The sequence below is a fragment of the Centrocercus urophasianus genome, unplaced genomic scaffold, assembly GCF_019232065.1.
Source record: "Centrocercus urophasianus isolate 14NV4802_14NV808 unplaced genomic scaffold, USGS_Curo_1.0 seq_12, whole genome shotgun sequence".
NCBI classification, from domain to species: Eukaryota; Metazoa; Chordata; class Aves; order Galliformes; family Phasianidae; genus Centrocercus; species Centrocercus urophasianus.
The window spans coordinates 8,362,878-8,384,821 of NW_024884364.1; the positions used below are offsets into that span (position 1 = coordinate 8,362,878).

General features: G+C 43.1%; 2 protein-coding genes across 8 annotated transcripts; one reads left to right on the forward strand and one right to left on the reverse strand.

The window, feature by feature from the left end:
• Positions 1-185: 185 nt before the first annotated feature.
• On the reverse strand, positions 186-9,734 carry TIPRL (TOR signaling pathway regulator). The gene is made up of 7 exons (XM_042810733.1): positions 9,513-9,734; positions 7,061-7,240; positions 6,125-6,224; positions 5,104-5,235; positions 4,604-4,699; positions 3,838-3,900; positions 186-2,358 (listed from the first exon to the last, which is right to left on the reverse strand). The coding sequence occupies exons 1-7, from the start codon at positions 9,611-9,613 to the stop codon at positions 2,206-2,208; spliced, it is 825 nt and encodes a 274-aa protein (XP_042666667.1). The 5' UTR covers positions 9,614-9,734; the 3' UTR covers positions 186-2,205.
• A 178-nt stretch (positions 9,735-9,912) lies between these two features.
• GPR161 (G protein-coupled receptor 161) lies at positions 9,913-21,257 on the forward strand. Of its 7 annotated transcripts, none has more exons than XM_042810997.1 (7): positions 9,913-9,928; positions 11,663-11,773; positions 11,874-12,285; positions 12,931-13,655; positions 15,267-15,371; positions 17,556-17,687; positions 19,458-21,257. In XM_042810997.1, exons 3-7 carry the CDS (start codon positions 11,918-11,920, stop codon positions 19,703-19,705), a joined length of 1,578 nt encoding a protein of 525 aa, XP_042666931.1. In that variant the 5' UTR covers positions 9,913-9,928; positions 11,663-11,773; positions 11,874-11,917; the 3' UTR covers positions 19,706-21,257. The 7 variants fall into 7 exon arrangements, with proteins under 7 accessions (XP_042666931.1, XP_042666926.1, XP_042666930.1 ...); XM_042810992.1 differs by lacking the exon at positions 9,913-9,928 and adding an exon at positions 10,315-10,387; XM_042810996.1 differs by lacking the exon at positions 9,913-9,928 and adding an exon at positions 10,326-10,387 and having other exon boundaries at positions 11,684-11,773.
• Positions 21,258-21,944: the final 687 nt, after the last annotated feature.

A 21,944-nucleotide genomic window follows, 5' to 3' on the forward strand; every position in this document is an offset into this window, starting at 1 on the left:
AGTCGGAGGGGCGGGACGGCCCATCCCCCGTCCGGCTTCTGAAAGCCGCTGAGGGAGGCGAGGGGCGCCGCGCGGACGGGCCGGGAAATGGGGGAGCCTCCCGCTGTGCGGGTGCCCTTCCTGCACCGGGCGCAGCAGCGCGTGCCGTTACTTCAGTTTGTTTTGCTCAGTCGAGAACAGAGCCGTGAAACGTCAGGTATATTTTATTTATTAACATACAAGTGGGAATATAAACTGCCGTACGTTCGGCTCGCTTCAGAACGGCTGGAGAATCACCCCGCGCCTCCTCCCAGCATCACGTATCCACAGCAGTACCTTCCTCTGGTGAAGCTGTACCAGAGTTTCCCTCGCTGCTTCTTGATCGTCTGTGCGGCATAACAGAGGCCGGAGTGGTGCTCCGTGTTCTACTTCGTGGTAACTGACTTTCTAAATGCGTCCTTGTGATTTCTCCAATGTTTGTGTTCCATTTAAATGCACAGCACCCAAAACAGATGGCTATCAGAGATATATACTCAGGATTCAAGTCCATTCAAGACAACTGCATCAATAGGTCACAGATTAGTAAATACTACGGAGGAGGTAAATACACATCAACTACACATGCAGAGCACCCTTCTCAACATCAGCTGTCAGTTCCATAGGTCCCCCCCAACTAGACCTGAGCTCAGTGGAGCTTCATATTGCATCACTGCGTAAACCCAAACTGTAATTTTCATTACTCAATGCAGATACAGTTTCCTTTGTGTTGGCACATCAGCTGTCCTCTCAATCACTGCCAGCTTTGGCTTTAGACTGCGCTTTTATAAGCCAGTAAGGCACATAAAATAATAAATCCTTATAGGAAAAGTGCCCCGATATGCTCCTACCAACAAACTCTCTTCACTCTGTTGTTCCCTTCCTTTTCATTCTCCGCTCACATCCCTCTACCACTGGAGGGGACCTCAATAATATTCTATGTCCAGACAAATACGGATCGCTTCCACTCTGCATTCATTTACAGCCAGATAAATGCTTTGTCCTGACACTACAGCCTTTAGGAAACAAGTGCAGTCACTTAAATAGTAGAGCACTTTTTTCTTTTCTTTTTCTTTTTTTTCTTTTTTAAATAAAAACATCAGCATTGTCTTAAATGAAAACTGTTTCTCAAAAGACATCATTAATTGAAACAACCCACCCCCAAAACTTGTTTGAAGACAGGCAGTGTAGAATATGAAGATTTTTAATTAAAACAGTCCAGGACATCAGAATGTACACATTCTTATCAGACCCTGTCAAATCAAAAGGCCTGCTTTTTGCTACAGTCCTCAGCTTCCTGCCCTTCACTGAGTGTAAGCAGCAAACTTAGACAAGGCTGTTTAACTCCCCCAGTCTTAGACCAAACCATTGATGTAATTTAAGGTTTCCAAAAGCAACAGAATTACTTAAAGTTTAATCCACAAAATGCGAAGTTAGAATAGTGACTGCACATGTGATCACACTCCTATTGATATCAGAACTTAGAGATTTTAAATAAACCAAAAATATGCATCTGGAATACATGCTAGCATCCTTTTGAAGCTACATAAGCTCCTCTTTCTCGGACTGCAAATACCAGCATCTTGGAGGGATTGAAGACAATCGATGTCCTTTTTCCCCAGCCAAGAAGTAACTCGATGGATTATCAGCTTGAAGTAGAAGCCAAGCAAAAAAAAAAAAAAAAAAAAAAAAAATCTATCTCTTAGGACTGAAAGCTTAAAACATATGCAGAGGAATTTTGTTTATCAATTTTTACTGTAGATGATTACCTCATAGAAATAAAATTATGCCAATTTTATGACTACTATTGCTGCTTCAGATACCGAGACTAACAGAATCTGTCATGGAAGCGTTTGCGTTGGAGGGCCCAGGCAATAGGCCTGCCTCACTGGTGAAATGAGCAGAACCCACACTCTTCCATTGTGAAAGTCCATGTCCAGTACCATTGAAGACTGATTTACCACTGCTCTATCATTAACTCCAGATACAGGTTTAAAAGAAACAAAAAAAACAAGATAGAACAAACATTAGCAAAACCTTCTTGAAATGAGTTCTGTTTTTTTTTTTTTTTCAGGGCTACAGAAAAAATAGCCAAATTCTTTATTCCACTAGTAGTGAAACTGCCTCCCCCCAGTAATGCCTACATGATCACACCGTCTCCAGTCTAATTCAGTCCATATAAAGTCACATTTATTTTGACTTAACACACGTGGTTTCCAGTGATGCCTCTGGATTATTAGATTCCAGCGTCCCTGGGAATTCTAGTTTTTCACATATTGTCTCCTTTATGGGTAGATACTGAGAGATCTCGTTAGGTTCCGTGAACAGGGAAGGTGGCACATGCTAAGGAGCAAAAAGTTTAGATGAAATGAACAAAAAGGAAGGAAAAAGATTCCAAAAAACAAATACTTACGGACAGCTGATCTTTACCTGATTTAAACACCTCGAAGTCACACGGCACAGAGAAATTTAGATTATTACTTCAGATATAACACACACAATCTCTTACTTCTTGAGTGCCATCAGTAGGTTAGGGAAAAGTATTTCATATTTCTAAGCAGCAGATTTTATCTTCACACACAAGTCAGAGACGTTCCAGAACATCTACAATGTTCATGACTTCACTGCTGCACACTGTCTCTTTGAGAGTCTAATTTTGGATGAGACCAGGACGGCCACAAAGGATTTCATGTTTAATGTCTTCTGGCCATTGCTATACACTCCCTGGAGCAAATGATAATTGATATTGATATCTCAACATCAGTCTTAGTTTGAAGAAGTCCACTGCAGCATTTAGCTATTTATATGGCACAGTAACTGAGTGGATTTTAATTTTGCGTTTGAAGAAATTAGTTGTTCTAAGTTCATTAACATCTTTCCCTGCAGCTTCACACACAGACATTTGTCAGGACAAAAGAAAACAACCACAACCTACACTGAGTGCACTACTTTCTAACAACATCCTGTAAGCAAGAAGTGTAGAGCTATTTAAGTACAACCTGTCAGATACCCCTAACATGCAAGGAATTACACTGCAACTTCAATTCATTCAGACTTGAGAATTCTTTTCTCCTTTACCTACTGAAGCTGATCTAAGGAACACAAAAGCAATATGAAGTTCGAGGTTAAAACCAAACCTGGATCAACTACCCGTATTTCAGAAGCCACCAAACTATCAAAAAGATCACGCCTGATTTAATTGCCTCAATTAGGGATTGCATATTGCTGAAAAATGATAAGGAGAAAATAATCGTGCAGAAGTATTCCCTCAAAACATTAGTATAACATTAGTTACATTTTACAGGTGAAGAGAAAAGGGAGAGTACCTAAAAATCATACATTGGGTAAAGAATAATAAGTCAACACTACAACTGGAAATGTACCACAAACGATTCTGAGCTACTGCTTGGGTTTTAAGGTAAGCTGTAGAAATTATTCTGACAAAAAACAAATGAATCTGCAGCAGCAAACAGATTCTGAGTTCTAGTACAGGTCGTGAGCACACAGCCAGTGTTGAAATTCAGCATCACGGGAAGTGCGCTACCCGATTTTGTGACTGAATAGTTCTAAAATAATAACGAAAACAGCTGTTAACTGAAAAGTAGAAAAAGTAACCCAAACCCATATATTGTAAATGTGACCACTGAGTCATCTACAAAGGCCAACCTGCCTTGAAATCCCTAAGATAAAAACTGCACACACGAAAGGATCTTCCCCCTGCTTAAGTTACCAACCTTTCCAAAGCATTACTGACAGTGTTTTCTGTGTGGACCATAAAAGAATGCTAAAAAGCAGACCAGGAAAACATGAAAAATGTAATACCTTTAAACTCGATATTTTGCTTTCTCTCGATGTATATTCTCGCAACATATAAGCCTTGTCAGACTGAAGGGAAAAGAATTACAAAAATTCATTACAAAATTATCAGAGTGCAAATCAGCATTGTGAAAACACTGAATTCAGGAAACATTTGAATGTGACTGATCACAGCCCTTCAGCAGAAACGTACATTCACACTCCCAAAGACAAAGAATGGCATCTTCTCCAAGAGTCACCTTTTTGCATGCAACAACTTGAATATCTATGACTGAATGCGTTTGTCAGCCTTCTCTCAGAACTCCTGCATCACTTCATTATCAGCTGGACAAAATAAGCAAACCTGCTATGTTCTGTCTTATTTATGGGATATTTCACCTCAGCATAGCATAGGTAGTTCTCTGCAAGGTTAAACTTGCAGTCATAATATTAGACAAGCCAAAATCAAAAACACCCACCCAACCCCATAACAACAACATCACACCACCTACTGTTGTCTATTTTTTAACTTGTACTGCCTCTCTGTGCCTGACACATATATTTTAATCATTATTTAGCATAAGCTATAGGCTACTCTGCTCTGATAACACCTAGCACTTGGCTGCTACACTTCAGCACCACCAAAACAAAATTAATCTGAAAGTTCAGTTTGGGTAACCTCTATGCCCCACAGCATCAGTACTGAAGTACAGGAATATCAGCAGTTCTTCTCTGAAAGCAATACTGCAAGTGAGCACCTGTAAAACAGTCATAATGGTGAATGAGGGCTTACCTCATGGTGAAGCCTCGTGTCGTTCATCCTGATCAGCACTCCATCAACTCGCAAGAAAAACCTCAACAGCACAAAAAAGCTGGAAGGCATGACTCTCTGGAAATATAAAGACGTGCTATTCAGCATATTACAAAGTCTAACTCTAGCCACGTGTTTACTTGTGTCAGAAATGTACAATGTAGTACACGAGTGAGCTTTCAGTAGTAAAACTCGTAACTCAGGTTGGCGATACACTACAGCTATCACTGGGCAGCAGAGCAGGCTGTTTCTGTGGAGCCTAGGGATGCAGAAAGGAAGATGGACAAGCAACTGACAAGCTCCCCAAAGCAAGCGAAAAGAAGATTTCAATATAACAGTTTTCAATAACTCTATTTTTAAGAGCAAGAATAAAGAAATTTTCATTTTAAATTTAAATTCTAAAAGGAATAAAATGCAAAGGAGTAACTACATCATGCTACATCAGGTCACCAAGCCTCTTGTATTCACCTCTCAGTACTCACTATTTTTACACTCAAACTTGATACTCCGTGATCATGAAGTTCGTCTTCAAACAGAAGTACTTCTTCAAAAAACATGATTTGTTCCCTGGCTTTCAACTTCTCTGTATTTATGTGCTCTGTCGTAGGAACAACCTCAAGAAAAAGATGAATAGTTAGTACACTAATTCGCTGTCAAACTGCATAAAGTTTGTCCTGATCTTTAAAATCCTCCATTTGCTAGCTTCCCAAAGGGAAAAGCTTTCAGAGCACTGGGCTTAATACACCCAAAATTCTAAAAGGCAAAGGTAAAATTGAAGCCAAACTTTCCAAGAGAAAACATTGAGCAAAGCAAGAACCAAGAATGGAAAGTTCTAAATAAACAGTCATCTGAGTACAGGTTTTGTAGGCTTCAGCAGCATGCTGAACGTGGAAATATTCAGACAACTCATGCTTAATGTGCGTTTAAGACCTTCTGGGTTGCAAACAGTTTTCTATGCAATTGGCATTTCTAGCCAACTGCAAACCCTGAATTCCAATGAAGAAATCAGAAATCAAGTAACCAGAGCTTTTCCATCTTGTGCTCTGCCGCCTAAAGACCAGAAGCCAACAAGACAGATTCACTTTTATGCTGCACATTTGATTCCAGAGCAACTCTAGTGATCTGTAACCAACACAATCCTTGTGAAGTAACACAGATTATCTGCTTAGTAGCAAGCAATCTGTACACAGCAATGAGAAGCTGGGAACTTCAGCCTTATTTTAAAATACAGTCAAGAGAGGGCCTGTCCCTTAAATATGAGGAACTACTGTTGAAAAACAAACAAAACAAAAAAACCCATCAAACTTGAAGTTTTTTTTTTAATAAGCTATGATTTGATTAAGAGAATATGATGAGAAACATGAAAAACCTCACGATACACTTTGAAGTCAGAAACGAAGAATCATGAAGAATTTATAAAAGCCCACTGACAGCTTCAAAAACGTGCTCTGTGTTTGACTGGAACAACACGCAAGCAGCACGCAACAAGGGAAAAACACTTACCTTTAGTGTTGCAGTATCTCCCAGCAATGTTCCTTTGTAGTCAGTTGTGTAAGTCCAATCATAAGGCTTGACGACTTCCTTAGTGTGCTCAGTCTCACTCCTCAAGAAGTGAAAAAGAAAACAGCACACTTTGTAGTAATTATTAAAAACTTACAACCTCACATAAGGTTTTATGATTTCCACACTCATGTCCTAACTATCTGAGAAAAAGAGCAGTATTGCCTGTACTGGACTGATGATGTCAAGACTTAAGCACACAGTATTGGTTCTTCCACAACAGCTGATATCATAAGGAATTAGAAAACCATTACCCAAACTCCTCTGCTAACATTGCCTCAGGCTTATGAGTCAAAAACGAAGATTTTTAAGAGCTGTTGAAAAGTCTGTAGTTCACAGTCACTTCTTCAGTAAGCAGGCAGAAATTATTCTGCTGACAACACACAGCAATAATGAACAACATTACCTGTTTTCAAGACAGCTTTCATTTCTCTTCTTGACTTATTCCTAGGAGCTCTGCCATTCATTTGGTAAATACTAAACAGAACAAGTTCTCATGCACGATTGCCTGCTATGGTCCTAAGGCTAAGAAGTTGAACTACAGCATTCTGCACTTCTACACACCAGTACACACACTCTTGTAACATGTAAGCCCCCATGAATTTGAATAAACACAAACAGAACTAAATCATGTTAAACATGCACTAAGTTTGAAGAAAGCCAGGAAGCAATTGAAAAATGCTGCTGACACTGAGTAACTGAGATAGGATGATGAGGGCAAAAAAAAAGCAAAATGATTTCTGCCATCACACGCTGATTGCATCAATGGCAGAACTAAATACAATACAGTTTTCAGGAGTTGTCTGTTGCTTTAACTACTTTATCTCAGTTTTGCATACAACACACCAATACTTGCCCAGTGGTGGTAAAATACTGTACCTGCTCTCTTGCCACTCCTCTGCGCAAGCCACTTTGATCATACCTTGGCAATTATTGACACATTTTAAAGCATCGGTTGCATTGAACTCAATTCCAAAACCACGTTCATGCTGTATTCTCAAGATATTGTCTCCAAACATCATCTCTGGCAGGGAAGGCATCTGTAATTCTTCAGCCAGTCTGCGAAGAAAAAAAGCAGTCCAATAAGGAGACATCGGTCAGCCACAGCTGAGTGGAAACAATCTGTTCATAAGCATTCTCTAGACCGCAGTAATTGACAAAATACACCATCAGTATGTCTTAAAAACACTTTTACCTTCCCAGTTAATCATTTGACACGAATTACAGAATCACTGATCCTAAGTGACTTTTCCACCATAAGGTTATTTCTAAAGCTTGTCTTCTCCATCAGGAGAGTAAAAAAGCCTCACAAAGGACTAAAAAAAAAAAATTAAAATGATAAGGATTAAGTAGCAGCTTTCAGCCTACTGCAGACAAACCTGTGGATGAACCAAGAACCACTTTTGCAGATGGTCAGAAAGTTTTATGAAAGGGTACTTATTGTCAGCAAGTTTAAACTCGTTACACAGCAGCCCATACCACCATCCTTGGTACAAAACAGAGCCTGAAAACAACCATGGCAGAGCATGTTAAAAGCACAGTGCAGTACACACATGTACTTTAGGTTTATCTTAGATACTAGGAGGAAGCTTTTCACACAGAGGTGGTGATGCACTGAACAGGTTGCCCAAGGAGGCTGTGGATGCCCCATCCCTGGAGGCATTCAAGGCCAGGCTGGATGTGGCTCTGGGCAGCCTGGTCTGGTGGTTGGTGACCCTGCACATAGCAGGGGGGTTGAAACCAGATGATCATTGTGGTCCTTTTCAACCCAGGCCATCCTATGATTCTGTGAGTCTACTGCTCTACTGACTTCCCAGCTTTGTAGAAAACACACGCTGGTATTCATAACCTCCAAGCATGAATGCTGTGGAACCAACTGAACTTTGTGAATAGAATAAATACAATCCCTACAGAAAATATAAAGCCATTCCAGCTCACTTTTTATTTACATCATTTTTATACATACAGCTCTGTGCACACACAGACGTTTAGCAAAATATATGCTCTATACTCCTCCACCATTCCCTCCCTACCACTAGGTGCTTCATGCATTAAGATTAAAGAGCTTGTCCCATAACCATTGTACCTTTGCTTTTCTACCTTTTTCAACACATTGTGATCATCTCAGCAACCCTGAAAATCATCTACAAGGACAAAGATAATTTCTGAATGTTATAGAGGAAACTGCTTAATTTAAAATAGCTAACACTGAAAGAAACTGAACAGAAAAAAAGATGCGTACAGCAGGTAGCCTGTTCTAGACCAGCAGTTCAGCTCTGTCTCTTGCTTAAAGAAAAGAGTTAACATTCTCCTGAACTTGATTCCTAAGATCTTCATTTTTAAGAGACAGCATTTTGTGGAATGTCTTCACAAACATGTCAGAAAAAATGGAGTACTGCAGTAACAGCCCTTCTCCTGCAGAACACAGGCATTGCTCAAGTGAATGCTGAATCCTCTTTACAGAGGAATCAGTAAAACACACAATTTAAGTTTTCTTACCTGCAACTACTAAAAACTGCGGGATCGTTAGGGAAAAACAGTGAAGATTATTGTACGTATTGAGCACAGAATACAAACAGGAGTTAGTAACACCATTCCATACGTTTGGAGGCAGATATGCAGTTGAAAAAAATAAACATAATGCTGTTATAATAGAGAAAAAAAATGAAGTTTACTTGGCTTCTTATAATGCAAAAAGAAAGTGTAAAACTTCACGACAGTGGCCTCACACAAACAGAAAAACTGAGGGCAACACGACTGAAGTTTTCCTTCACAGCTCCCCACATACTTATTCTGGAAACTGAAGCCTAGAATAATCTGTCAAACTCAGCTGCCACCGAGGTCAGCTAGGGCCCTAACAGCTCAACTGTTCAGTTCCACATTAGCAAATCTGATTTAAGCACTCAATGCTGACACAGCAGCGTTTCATCCAATGGTCCGACAACAGTGGAAATTACTGCTGCAAGGAGAAAGCAAACAATCAATTTTTAATGAAGTCCTTTATGTTATTATAAAATAGCTTACAGGAGCGTGCGCACCACATATAAAAGCATCTTAACGGGCCTTAAAAGATAATCAACAACAATCACGCTTCCACTCAGCGGGTGCCCGATCGCTGAGGGCCGGACCTCCACCACCGTTAACGAGATTCTGACAGCCGCCCGTAAACAAAACCAGCCCATGCTCTTCAGGAGGGAGAAATATAAAATAAGATGCCCGAGGTGCTGGGCACGCTGTGTTCGGACATCTCCCAGCCCGGACGCGGCGGTACCTCGAGTACCCCGTTCCCACAGGCGGGCTCCCGGCCCCACGTCGCCCGCTCCCGCCTCACCTCTCGGCCTGCGCCGACTTCATGATGTGCGTGCAGACTGCGCTCAGCTTCCACGGTCCGAAGGTGAAATCGCGCCGGCTGCTCTGGAAAACGGGGTGCATGGCGAAGGCGGAGGGCGCGACCTTCACCGAGGAGAAGGCCGGAAGGGGCAACGGCGGCGGCTCACTCTTGCCCGCCCTTCCCGGCCCCTCCGCTACGGTCTCACGCCCCTCACGGCAACGGTGCCCCTCCGCAACCGCCGCCTCACCGAACTTCCGCTTCCGGGAGAGCGGCGCTGCACGCGCAGGCCGGAAGTCATGCGGCAGCGGCGTGGTGCGGAGCGCTGCGCTGGGCGAGCGGGCGGTGACTGCGCATCCCATCGCCTCTGCCCCACTCCTGGCGGAGCCCGCCGGGGGGAGGTCCTTAAAAGTGACCAGGTGTGACAGCGCGGCAAGCGCCAAGTCCCGCGTGATTGTGGAGAACGTTGGAGCTACGGCACATGGTTGTCCTTCGCGCCTTCGGCCACACCCGTGCCGCGCTCCCTAGGAGGCAGCAGCAGCAGCCCCTGCCCGACTGCGAGGCGGTGTGCCGGCGCTCGGGGCTGGACGGCCGGTTGGCCGCGCTCTGCCCCTCGCCGTGCCCGCCGACATCTCCCGGTGTAAAGCCAGCCCGCGGCTGTGCGCTGACAACGGGGCCGTGCGGCCCTGCGGCAGAGCCACGCCGTTCCCGCGGGCTGGACCCCTCCCGCCACAGCCCGCACCCGGCGGCGGGGGCGGTGCGAGAAAGAGAAAAGAGGCGGCGGATGGGTGGGGAGAGGGGCGAGCGCGGGGCGGGGGCATGGCGGGGCTCGGCCGCCGACACCCGATACCTCCCGCCCTGGCGGAGGCGGTCGGCGGGTGAGTGAATGCGGTGCGGCGGTGCGGGACGGGGCGGGGCGGGCACCGGGCGAGGAGAGGGATGCGCGGCGTGGCCTACGGGAAGCGCTCCTTTCGCTTCTTCCCTCCGGCCTTTGTTCGCTGCCGGAGGGAGCGCGGGGGCAAAATGGAGGCGATCCCCCGGCCCTGCTCGCGCTGCCCGCCGGCCTTGGGATGCGTCCAGCTTCGGGCGGGGTGGGGCGGGACGGGGCAGCCCGGAGGGACGCGCGGCGGCGAATGCCCCGAGGAGAGCTAAGCTGTGCGGTGTAAAGCGTGGCCCCGCTGCTCCTTCGGTGAGAGTCGTAGGAAAAAGCACAGCTGAAAAATGAGTAAAAGATGGCTCTGTGGCCTGACGGCGCTCCCGGGGCCGCGAAAGCCTCCCGATGAGACAGAGGTGCCCCGAGCGCTCCCGGCCTGCCGGGGACTGCAGGTGGGCACCGTTACGGCAAGGGAACTTCAGCCCCTCTGTCTCCTGGGGGTGTGAATAGCAACTTTGCATTGAGAAGTTGAAACCAAACTCTTGTTTTTTTAGTTTTTGTATTTGCACTTTTAACGTTATTTGTTCTGGTGTGTTGGGTGGTTGGGTGGTGGGGTTGGATGAAGGAGGTTGGAGCACAAGCTGGAGGTAGCGGGGAGAAGGGGCTGAAGAGCTGAGGGGAACGTAGAGATTTAACCAGAGGAGGTGGTGAGGCAGCAGGCTGGGTGCTGAGCACTGAAACTTCACGCGATTAAGGGTTTGTGGGCACTGCTGGAGAGTGGGCTACAGCTTAATGCCAGCTGTCTTTTGTACCCTTTGTACTGAAGGCTTCTTTATGCCAGGCCTTTGGTGTTGGAGTTAGAATTGCTGTTCGTAGCTGTGATGATGAACCTGGAGAGAGCACACTGAGAATATGGGCAGTGTTTCCTGAGCCTTTGGACATGACCTGGAAACTGTTAAGGAGTCAGTAGGATATGAGTATGAGTAGCCAGACACCCACAGACACCAGCAGATGCTGTATATGCGAAATGCAGTGTAACAGTGAAGATGGTCAAACTGGCCAAACTTAAAAAACAACAAAAAAAAAACAAACCAAAAAAAACCCTTACCTTCCTTCAAGTTATCAAAGATTTAGTTACATCATTTTTATTTCTTCCAGCCTAGACATACAGCTGGCTGGTATGGCTTAGGAAAAAAAATACAACTTAGCAAATCTATAAATAAAGTGTGTTAACTTTCTTTGTTTCCTCGTGTTCCACTTGCCTCTTTCTGTCTTTCAGATAGTTTCTTCCCTTTTCTAGGCTGGGCTCTGCTACTGACCTCCGGTGTACCCATTGTCAATCTCCTGCCCCTTCGGTTTCCTACCTAAAATGGTTTCCTGCATCCTCCAGGTAAGGTTTAATTGATGCAGACAGAAGAGTTTCCAGTCTTTGGAGAGAATGTGAGGAAATGTTGCTGGAAAATTTCTGAGCGGTGTTGTTCTGCTTCCAGGTGCTCAGCATGTCTTGGCCGCTCCTGCTCTGCTCACTCTGACCATGAGCAGCAATTCTTCCCTCAGCAATGGGAACACTCTGAGGAACCTCACCACGCAAGAAGACGGTGCGGTCAGAATCACTGAAGCCGTTGCTATAATCGTCATTGCTGTTTTCATCTGCTTGGGCAACCTCATCATTGTTGTCACCCTCTATCGGAAGTCTTACCTTCTCACGCTGAGCAACAAGTTTGTGTTCAGCCTGACCCTCTCCAACTTCCTGCTCTCTGTCCTGGTGCTGCCTTTTGTTGTCACCAGTTCTATCAGGCGGGAATGGATCTTTGGAGTTGTTTGGTGCAATTTCTCAGCTCTGCTCTACATGCTTATCAGCTCAGCCAGCATGCTTACTCTTGGACTCATAGCCATAGACCGGTAAGTGGCTTTTTGTGATGAGTGGTAACCAATTGCTCAATCATTCCATAGGGTGACTTGTTGGCTGTGTGCAGGCTGGAGAAACACTGCTTGGATGACACTGCATGCAGTTGCAATGTCGTTTTCCTTCAGTCCCACGTGAAACTTTGACACAGAGCAGAAGAAAACATTGCCATTGATAATATAAAAAGCTGATTTGCATCTAGCTATTTTTAAAGGAAATAGTGCTGTAGTAATACGTTACTTGTAAAACAAGAAGCAACAATTTAAAATTCACTCCCAGGGGCAGATTGCAAGAGGTATTTGGATGAGGAGCTATGAGATATTGCTTAGTGGTTTGTAGTAGCAATGGTAATGGGAGCACAGTTGGACTAGATGATCTTGCAGGCCCTTTCCAACCTTGTGATTCTATGACTTAATAGTTATGTGTGCCTTCAGCCTAGTTTTACAGTCTTCCCTGCAAAGCTCTGTATTCTTACATTCAATTACACTTAACAGGCTTCCTGTTAAAAATAATTCACCTTGAGGTTCATAGAAAAGTGTATGTTGAAGTTTAGAGAAAAGAGCCATATATCAACATCATTACATATGTTTTTTGCTGTTCTTGATTTGTGCTCCTGTTGACTTTTTTTTGTTGTTCACCAGGTATTATGCTGTCCTTTACCCTATGGTATACCCAATGAAGATTACAGGCAACAGAGCAGTGGTGGCTCTTGTGTATGTGTGGCTACATTCCCTCATTGGCTGCCTCCCTCCCCTCTTTGGCTGGTCGTCTTTGGAGTTTGACCAGTTCAAGTGGATGTGTGTAGCCGCGTGGCACAAAGAGGCTGGTTACACTGCCTTTTGGCAGGTCTGGTGTGCGTTGCTGCCTTTCCTGGTCATGATGATCTGCTATGGGTTCATATTCCGTGTGGCTAGGATTAAAGCCCGCAAAATCCACTGTGGCAGTGTTGTCATCGTGGAGGAGGACTCCCAGAGGAATGGGAGGAAGAACTCCAGCACTTCCACGTCCTCCTCAGGAAGCAGAAGGAACGCTTTCCAAGGGGTTGTCTACTCTGCCAACCAGTGCAAAGCTTTCATAACCATCTTGGTGGTCATCGGTGCTTTTGTTATTACGTGGGGACCTTACATGGTAGTAATAACATCGGAGGCGCTTTGGGGAAAAAACAGTATTTCTCCTGCCTTGGAGACATTAGCTACGTGGTTGTCCTTCTCCAGTGCCATTTGCCACCCGTTAATTTACGGACTGTGGAACAAAACAGTGCGCAAGGAACTACTAGGAATGTGCTTTGGGGATCGGTATTACCGTGAGTCGTTTGTTCAGCGGCATAGGACCTCAAGGTTATTCAGCATTTCCAATAGGATCACAGGTAAGACATTCTTAATACACCACTAAGAGCAATTCTTCATATTGCGTCTAGCTGGCACGTTTCAGAGCTCTGTAAACAAAGTAAGATGTTTCTGGAGGCTTCAGCAATCTTGTTTGGTTTATCACAGACACTTGAAAGGAGAAAACCTTGTCCTCTTAGGCCAGTAAAGTTTTCCCTGCCGAGGGGACATAGTAATTAAGTTAATAAAACTAATCTCTCTCAAACTCCTCTTGTAACTATTGTAACCATTTTGTTTTATTGAGATTTAAGCACTACCGACAGCGTATTTTGTGATCACCCTCCCTAAAGATTTTTAGGAGCCATGCAGATGTGGCACTGAGGGGCATGGTACAGTTGGCGTGGTAGTGATGGGTTAATGATTGGACTAGATGATCTTAGTGATCTTTTCCAACCTTAGGATTCTATGATTTTGCCACATATACTGCACACTAGTTCTGTACTATAACTCTCGGATTCACTGAACTTATACAGCTCTTGTTATATTACAGTATTTCTGTGAACTCAGATTTTATGGTTGTGAAGATCCTAAACACTGTAGAACTATGTAAAGTAGTAAATCTATTTGGTGTGTCCCTTAGTTGCAGTCTGAGAGCTTCAGCTGCTCAGAATTTCCTTTTTAATTAGTAATGCAATAAAATTCTAATTTTTTTTTTTTTTATCCTTTTTCTGGTTCTGCTTAGAATCTTCCAAAAAATAAGACATTTTCATATGGTTCCTTAGGACATTCCAGGCAGAGGTGATAACTAAAGTTACTTAATTGGGAAGGAAGGTCTGAAATATAGAAGTAAGGGGAGAATAGCAAGGCATCTGTTGTCTTTTTGCGACCTGGAGTTACTGGAAGAGACTCCATATAAAGGAAGGAGTTGTGCAGCTGCACCACATCACAAGCTGCAAGAGATTTCTAGTTCTCCTCCCTTTGCCAAATCTGTATCCATGAGATGATGTGAATGAATATGTTGGGATCTGGTGGGAGGGAAAAGATAGGAAAACTTCGTCTTTCCAGGTTATAAGAAACTGATAATAGTTTCAGATGTATTGGGCGTACCAGCTGGACAGTGATAGGAAAAAAAAATACATCTTTATGCAAGATCCAAAGACAGCACTTATGTAAGAATCCTAGATTCTCCTCCTTCCCATATTTGAGGATTTGAAAGAAGCAAGCTCTCTCAGTGCCCTGGTATTGCTAGTAAATTTCTTGCCATGCTAATGGGCTCTCCCACCTGCTGGTGGCTACCAGGTTGTTCACTGGCTAGCAAGTGTCTGGCAAGTGATCCCATCTCTGTGGGTATGCGTGCTCAGTGTTCAGCCTGTCTTGCTGATAAAACATGCAATTGCAAATGGAGTGGGAGAGAGATAGCGTGGGTAGAAGAGAGTCTTGTCGTATGGAAGGACTCCAAAGATACTTGAAAGCAGCTCACCTGATGTTTCTACTTGTAAGATGGAAGGTCCAAATGCTCTGCACTCTGGAAGAACAGTAAGTTTTACAGATACAAGAGTAAATGAGGTGGTAGAATCAGTGTTACTATAAGTTCTTGCTCTTATAGACCACTTAACCATCCACTGAGTAATGAGAATGAAACTCTTTTGCAGATTTGGGACTATCCCCTCATCTCACTGCCCTCATGGCAGGTGGGCGGACATTAGGAAACAGCAGCAGCACAGGAGACACAGGTTTCAGCTGTTCACAGGATTCAGGTAAATAAAGGCTCTTGCTCTCTCATCTTGGGCAGAAGTTTGCACTTGTAACTTGGCAGAACTCTCTGCGATAATCGGTGTTTACATACTCGGATGTCTCTCGATGGATGGAAAACGTGAAGCATCTGTTCCAGCTGTCACAATAAAACCGCTGCAATCCCTTCCCTTCCTTGCTCTCAATGTAACTACTTGCAAGGAGTAATGACCCTCCCTTGCTAGTGCTTCCTGGGAATGGGACATACTGCTTATGATTTTCTCCTTCAGTTTCTGTCATTCTTCTTGAACTTTGCCTGTATCTGCAAGAAACAGAGCAACAAAGTGATGTGGAGAATGCTTCTCTGATTCCTAGTTTGTAATAGGCCTTATCACACTGACCCTGCAGTCTAAACATAACTGCATCAGATGGTTTCAGCTTGGGATTTGTCACTACTTAAGATCTCTGAGTTGAAGGTAGTTTGGAGAAGGGAGAAAGATTTCTGCCAGACATTTTTCTATCCAAAACTAACTAAATTTTTCTGGCAGTTATTTCAGCTACCACTTCTTAACTGATCTGTAATTATTTTAAAAGAGTAGTTCTGCTTTAGAGACACCAGAGGGAGATCTTTTAACAATTGCTTTACCAGAGGTTTGTTTCTTGCATTTCTAAAGCAAATCTATGGAGCTGGGTTTTATTTAGGTAGTAATTTTATGCTTGTATTTTTGTGCCTGCTGTGAGTATTGTGCAACTGTGTGTGACAAATGAGAGTAACATCAGATGAAGCCTGTTATTGTTTGAAATCATTGTGTGTTGCCATCATTTGAGGAATGATACTGAGCAGTTTAGATGAACAAACCAAATTTCTACCATAGGCCATTAGAAGTTCTGCTTCAAAGATACTTTCTTCTTTGATCTTGCTAGTAGCACCCTTCCGTTGTATGGTGGTAGCTTTGGAGATCAGTAGGAGTCAACTATTTTCAGCAGACAGGTTCAAAGCCCAGTTGATCCACAGAACATCACAGAAAGCTGCTAACGTGTTTTATGCTGCGTTAGAACGTAAGCTCACTGTGTGCTTAATTGAATAATGGCAGAACACATAAATTTCACATTATGTAGTGCACTGACAAACTTTTTATCGATCAATTGTCAACAAATGCTAGACCTATGGAGAGGTATGTTGTCTACAGCTGCATTTCCAGCAACATCTTTCTCTCACTTTCTGTAAAATTGGCACTGGAACACCTCCTTGTTGCAAAAAACAATAAATCTGGGAACCAAAAGTGTTGAAATGAATGAAGAGGGATGTGAAGTCGCTACCTGGAGGTGTTAAGAAACCTGTGAAGACTCTTTGTCCTGGCCTGGTGCCATGTCACAGGATGCCATGAAAGTAGTGGTAAAGATCACACGTAAGGAAGCTGTGCCTTGGAACACTGGCTTTTCTGAGGGCTGCTCAGTGTTGTCTTGGCATTTCCCCAGACTGCTTGCTCTGCCTCCCCCTTGTACAGCTAAGACACCAGCATCACAAGGGAGGACTAAGCTGCAGTTTTGCTGTTTGCATGAAAGCACTGCAGAGATGTCAAGATGAATTTCCTTGTGCTCAAACACAATTTAATATCAAAAAGGTGCAAAGCAAATACTTAGAGGTGAAATGACTGATAAACTGAAAATGACTACTCCCTATTAAAATACACTTGAGAAAATCAAAATAGTTTGTCAAAAACTACATTGTAGAGGAGAAGTCTCCAATTCAGATTTCCATTGTGGTCTGATTGCAAGCCTGACATTTGGCAGCTGTAGTCTGCTTCTCAGGTGGCCATCGTTAGCTTCTGTCTTGATCAGATGTAGAAGTTGCCCTTGGCTTTACCCTTTATTAACAGAAGGTAAGGTTTCACCTTTGCATCACGTCCTATTGATGTTATAATCTCTGCAGCTGAGCGTTTTGGAGCCACTTGGGGTTTTATATTGCTAACGAGAAAAGAATTCCAAATCCTTTCTATGAAAACTCTGAACTCATTTGTTTTGTGTGCAGTGTTTAATTAAAACAAAATTTGCCCACAAGGGCTGGATTTAGACATCTTCAGAAGGAACAGTTGCAGACTGGAAAGATTTTGGCACTACTTAACATTTTGGTTTCTCTCTTCATGTAATTTTGTTATTGTATCTGAGCATTGCTGTTTTTCACTTTGAGAACACTTGCTTTGTTTCAGGAACAGACACAATGCTTCTTGAAGACTATAGCTCAGATGGCCCTTCTCTTCCACATTGTGTCTGTCCTCCTCGAAGAAGGAGTTCAGTGACATTTGAAGATGAAGTAGAGCAAATTAAAAATGGGCTTAGGGGTAAGTATGAAAACACTCAGAACAAAATATATTACCTTCTCAGGAAGCCTCTTAGGACCTCTAGAATTGCCTGAGAACATATCACGGAATCATAGAATGGCCTGGGTTGAAAAGGACCGCAATGATCATGTAGTTTCAACCCCCCTGCTATGTGCAGGGTCGCCAACCAGCAGGCCAGGCTGCCCAGAGCCACATCCAGCCTGGCCTTGAATGCCTCCAGGGATGGGGCATCCACAGCCTCCTTGGGCAACCTGTTCAGTGCGTCACCACCTCTGTGTGAAAAACTTCCTCCTAATATCTAACCTAAACCTTCCTGCCTCAGCTTAAAACCATCCCCCCTTGTCCTATCGCTATCAACCCATGCAAACAGTCTTTCCCCCTCCCGTTTATAAGCTCCCTTCAAGTATTAGAAGGCTGCAGTGATTCTCTCCAGAGCCTTCCCTTCTCCAAGCTAAAGAAGCCCAGTTCCCTCAACCTTTCTTCATAGGAGAGGTGTTCCAGCATATCTAATAACTGTTCACTTTGAGAGATCTGACACCTAATACAAGCACTTCAGAGAGTAAGAGCAAGTTTTTCTTTCAGTTCTGAAGCAGCAGCAGGCAAGGACAAGAGTTAGAAGATGGGATTCCCTTCATGCACCACACCTATGCTGAGCAGCAGTATCTTCTCTGCAACTCCACTTGTCTAGCTACTACTGCAGTCTGTTTTATGTTTCTCAATGAACATATTTTCCTGCCTTCGTACTTTGATTCTGTTAAGTCATTGCTTCACATTTGCTGCCTACTCTCAACTTTGTCATTCATAGCCTTGAAATCTGTCTATTTACAGATTTCATTGATCTAAATATAATTGTGTTGTTTCTATTTTTGTTTGTTTTTAACTTTATCAACTGGGCACGTTTCTCAGTAGATACAGCTGGAAATAGATGAATCATGTACAACTTTTTTTCAGCCAGCTCATGTTGATACTGCACTAATGAAGTGTTATTGTGGTGATCTGTAGGTGTTGCAAGGTTAGTTTAAGGTAGGCTGATTGTTGTGGGAGTGTGAACTAGAAGTCTTGGTAATGAATGACTGAATTTACTAAATAATTGTCAGTGCACGAATGAGCAGAATACCTCAAAGCATTGAGTAATGATAAAACCTATCTCATTTTTACAGTTATGAAATAATAAGAGCATGCATAGATTAGAATCATAGAATGGCTTGAGTTGGAAGGGACTTCAAGTATTAGTTAGTTCTAACCCCCCTGCTATGGGCAGGGCTGCCACCCACCAGCTCAGGCTGCCCATGGCCCCATCCAACCCAGCCTCAAACATCTCCAGGGATGTGGCATCCTCAGCTTCTCTGGGCAGCCTGTGCCAACACCTCACCACCCTCTCAGCAAAAAACTTCCCCCTCACATGTAATCTAAACCTCCCACTTTTTAGTTTTAAACTGTTCCCCCTCATCAGGTTCAGAAAATCATTCAACATACACTTTTGGAAATTAAACATACATATATGAACACTTTGCTTTATCAGATCACTTTTTTTTTTTTTTTTTTTCACTTGAATTGGAGGGAATTTTTCTCTACTTATTTTATGTTTGCGCTGAAGCTTTGCGTTCATTGAATGGCTTGGAAATACTGGATGTTCTTGGTAAATGCACTGTGTAGGGTAGTTGCTTTACAGAAGGCATGGTCGTACCTTTACACATGGATCGATACTGATGCATTTGCACAGCCCTGCTGTTTGTTCTTATTTACCGTTTTTTGCTTTTTTCCTTTCAGAAACTGCAAAGAATTCTGTTCTTCACGTAAAAGCTGATGTTCATAAATCTCTGGACAGTTATGCATCCAGCTTAGCAAGAGCTATTGAAGCTGATGTGAAAATCAGCTTGTTTGGGGAAGGTGCTTTACCAGGAGCTCTTTTTCCTGCGCGGACTCTGCCAGGAAGCGGTGTGAACACACGGCGTGGCATCAGGCCCCATGCTAGCCAAAGACTTCAGCTTCAGAGCATCGATGAAGGGAATATTTGACAGAAGAACTAGAGGAAAGTAACGGAGTGAAACCACTAAGCGGGACCTACCATGTCTGTTACTGTTTGAACAGAAGCAGGATACCTCGTTGGGACGTTATCAGTGATCTTTGAAAACACATGAATGTCGGTTGAATTCTGGTACTTGCATCAGCATTTTGCAGCAGTATTTACTTGTTGTTTAGGGTGCTATTGGACTTCTTTTTGCCACATCTGAAACCTGTCATACAGAGCATAGGAACACAGAATTTGTTTTTTTTTTTGTCAACCAAATCATTAGGCCATTGAATCACATTGTCTCTTTTCAGCCAAAGCTGACGCAGAGATGTAAAGTATGTGCAGTGTTTAATAATTGTAGTGATCCTTTTCTGAACACTAGGATCATCCATTTATACTTGATACCCTGAGTGTTCTGATGGGGGCTTGTACGTTGGTTTCTACACGCAGTCTTACTGTCAACATTCCCAAATAATAGAGCATGGAACACTAAGGACAACAATTGAGCTTTACAGAGAGCTCATGTATGTTATTATTCTTCTTATCCTTGCTAGCAGACATTTCTGGCCATTTGTCAGAATGCTAGGTATGAAAACTAATTGCATGTTGCTTCTGCTTTACGAGACACCTGCTTCTCCAGATGTCATGGGTTGAAGCAGACCAGCGTTGGAAGTTTCACAGAAATATTTGAGAAGGACATCACTGCAGAGTTCTTAGTTTCTCTGAGAACTGCAAGTCTTCCCTGCTTTTGCTTTGACTAAAAGATCACCCTGCAGCTTCAGGAAGCTTGACAGGACATGAATAAGGTATTACCACTTTCATCATGTATGCAGGATTCATCTTTTCTATAGAAGGAAATTCCATGGGTTATTTTTTAATCATGAGAGAATGTAGTACTTCATAGTTACCTCAGTGCATATATTTTTTTGGAGTTTTAATTCATTAATCTCTAGAATAAGACCATTTAGCACTTACGTTGCACCTTGCACATTCTAGGCACTGTACAGACTTTACCTTGTTAGGCCTGTATGAGAGGGCTGATCAGCCTTGCTTGCCAAAGAAGAGGAATGCAGGAACAGTTGAGCCAGAAATGAAAGCAGCTGCAAGGGTGGAAAGATTTGTTATGAAAAGAGGGATGAAGTGGATCTTATGAGAATGCCCAGCATGAGGAACCTCACTGTGCCTTTCTAGCCTGGACCTTTTCTTCCTTTATGGAAGTTACTGCCCTGCCTTAATGTTTGTTTCAAGGAGATGGATCAGTAGGATATCCGTTTCTTGAGGTTGGGATTCAGTAGCAAATGGACTTATGGACTGAGGACCTGTATTTATTTACTCTGTGTCTGTTCTCCACTGTCTCTCATTTTAAGTGTTTACTTTTGTTTCTTTTTCTTAGAAGTGATCTGAGCTTTTGCAGCAGATTCTTTGGAAATTGAGGGAGACTGTTTACATCTGGTCAAAAAATTAAGTTGATGGTTGTTAAATTATGTCTGCTTGCAACTTTCTCAAAGGTACAGAAACAAAATAAGCTTTGAGGCAGAGCCTCATCTCTGATTTTAGACATCCTGTTTGTCCATCTTCTTAACACAGAAACACGTTTCAGCACAAGCTTATGTCAGTCTGTGGATAAAGCAGCTGGTCTTTTTGAACTAGCCTGAATCCATGACATTCCCACGTAAGATTTAATTGCATGCTTAAAATTCAGTATGTGGTTTGGTGATTAAGAATGAGCTCTTAAAGTAAGAACACGTAAACACCATAAGATAGCTCTTTAAATAATGTAGAATGAACTGAGCTGTAGACTGGATGGAGAGCTGATGTGCTAAGCAGCAGTGTGTGTGTACCAGCTCCCTATTCCTGTGTGTTAGTTGACACTTGGGGGCACTTCAAAATCCAAGTTCCACTATTTGCCAGGAAATGCCTTGTACTGAGGTTATTATTGCTGTCATTAATACTTCAGTCGTACTTGCTTATAGTGGTCAGTGCTCCTTAAGGTATGTGCTTCCCCTCAGAGGGCTTGACTTGTTTTATCTGCATCCCTTTTCTTTCACATTCCTGCTTCCAAACAAGTTGAGTGAATGTGGAAAGGGCAAAAGTGAGTGATGTGAAGTCAGTGCTAGGCCAAAACTAATAGGTTTTTTTTAGGAGCAAAAATTTTCACATCGCATGTGAGCGCACAAAATCACGTGTGTTTTATAAAAAGGATGTTTTTCAGAATAATACTGAGCCTAATTCAGTCTTCAGGC

Bases quoted from the DNA above. Each gene is read 5' to 3' on its own strand.
- GPR161 (XM_042810997.1), top strand. From the start codon at position 11,918: ATGAGCAGCAATTCTTCCCTCAGCAATGGGAACACTCTGAGGAACCTC. The intron at 12,286-12,930 runs GTAAGTGGCTTT...GTTGTTCACCAG, and splicing joins GGACTCATAGCCATAGACCG to GTATTATGCTGTCCTTTACC. The intron at 13,656-15,266 runs GTAAGACATTCT...ACTCTTTTGCAG, and splicing joins CATTTCCAATAGGATCACAG to ATTTGGGACTATCCCCTCAT.
- TIPRL (XM_042810733.1), bottom strand. From the start codon at position 9,613: ATGCACCCCGTTTTCCAGAGCAGCCGGCGCGATTTCACCTTCGGACCG. The intron at 5,236-6,124 runs GTAAGTGTTTTT...CTTTTTCTTGAG, and splicing joins GAGATACTGCAACACTAAAG to GTTGTTCCTACGACAGAGCA. The intron at 2,359-3,837 runs GTATTACATTTT...TTTGCTCCTTAG, and splicing joins GCAAAATATCGAGTTTAAAG to CATGTGCCACCTTCCCTGTT.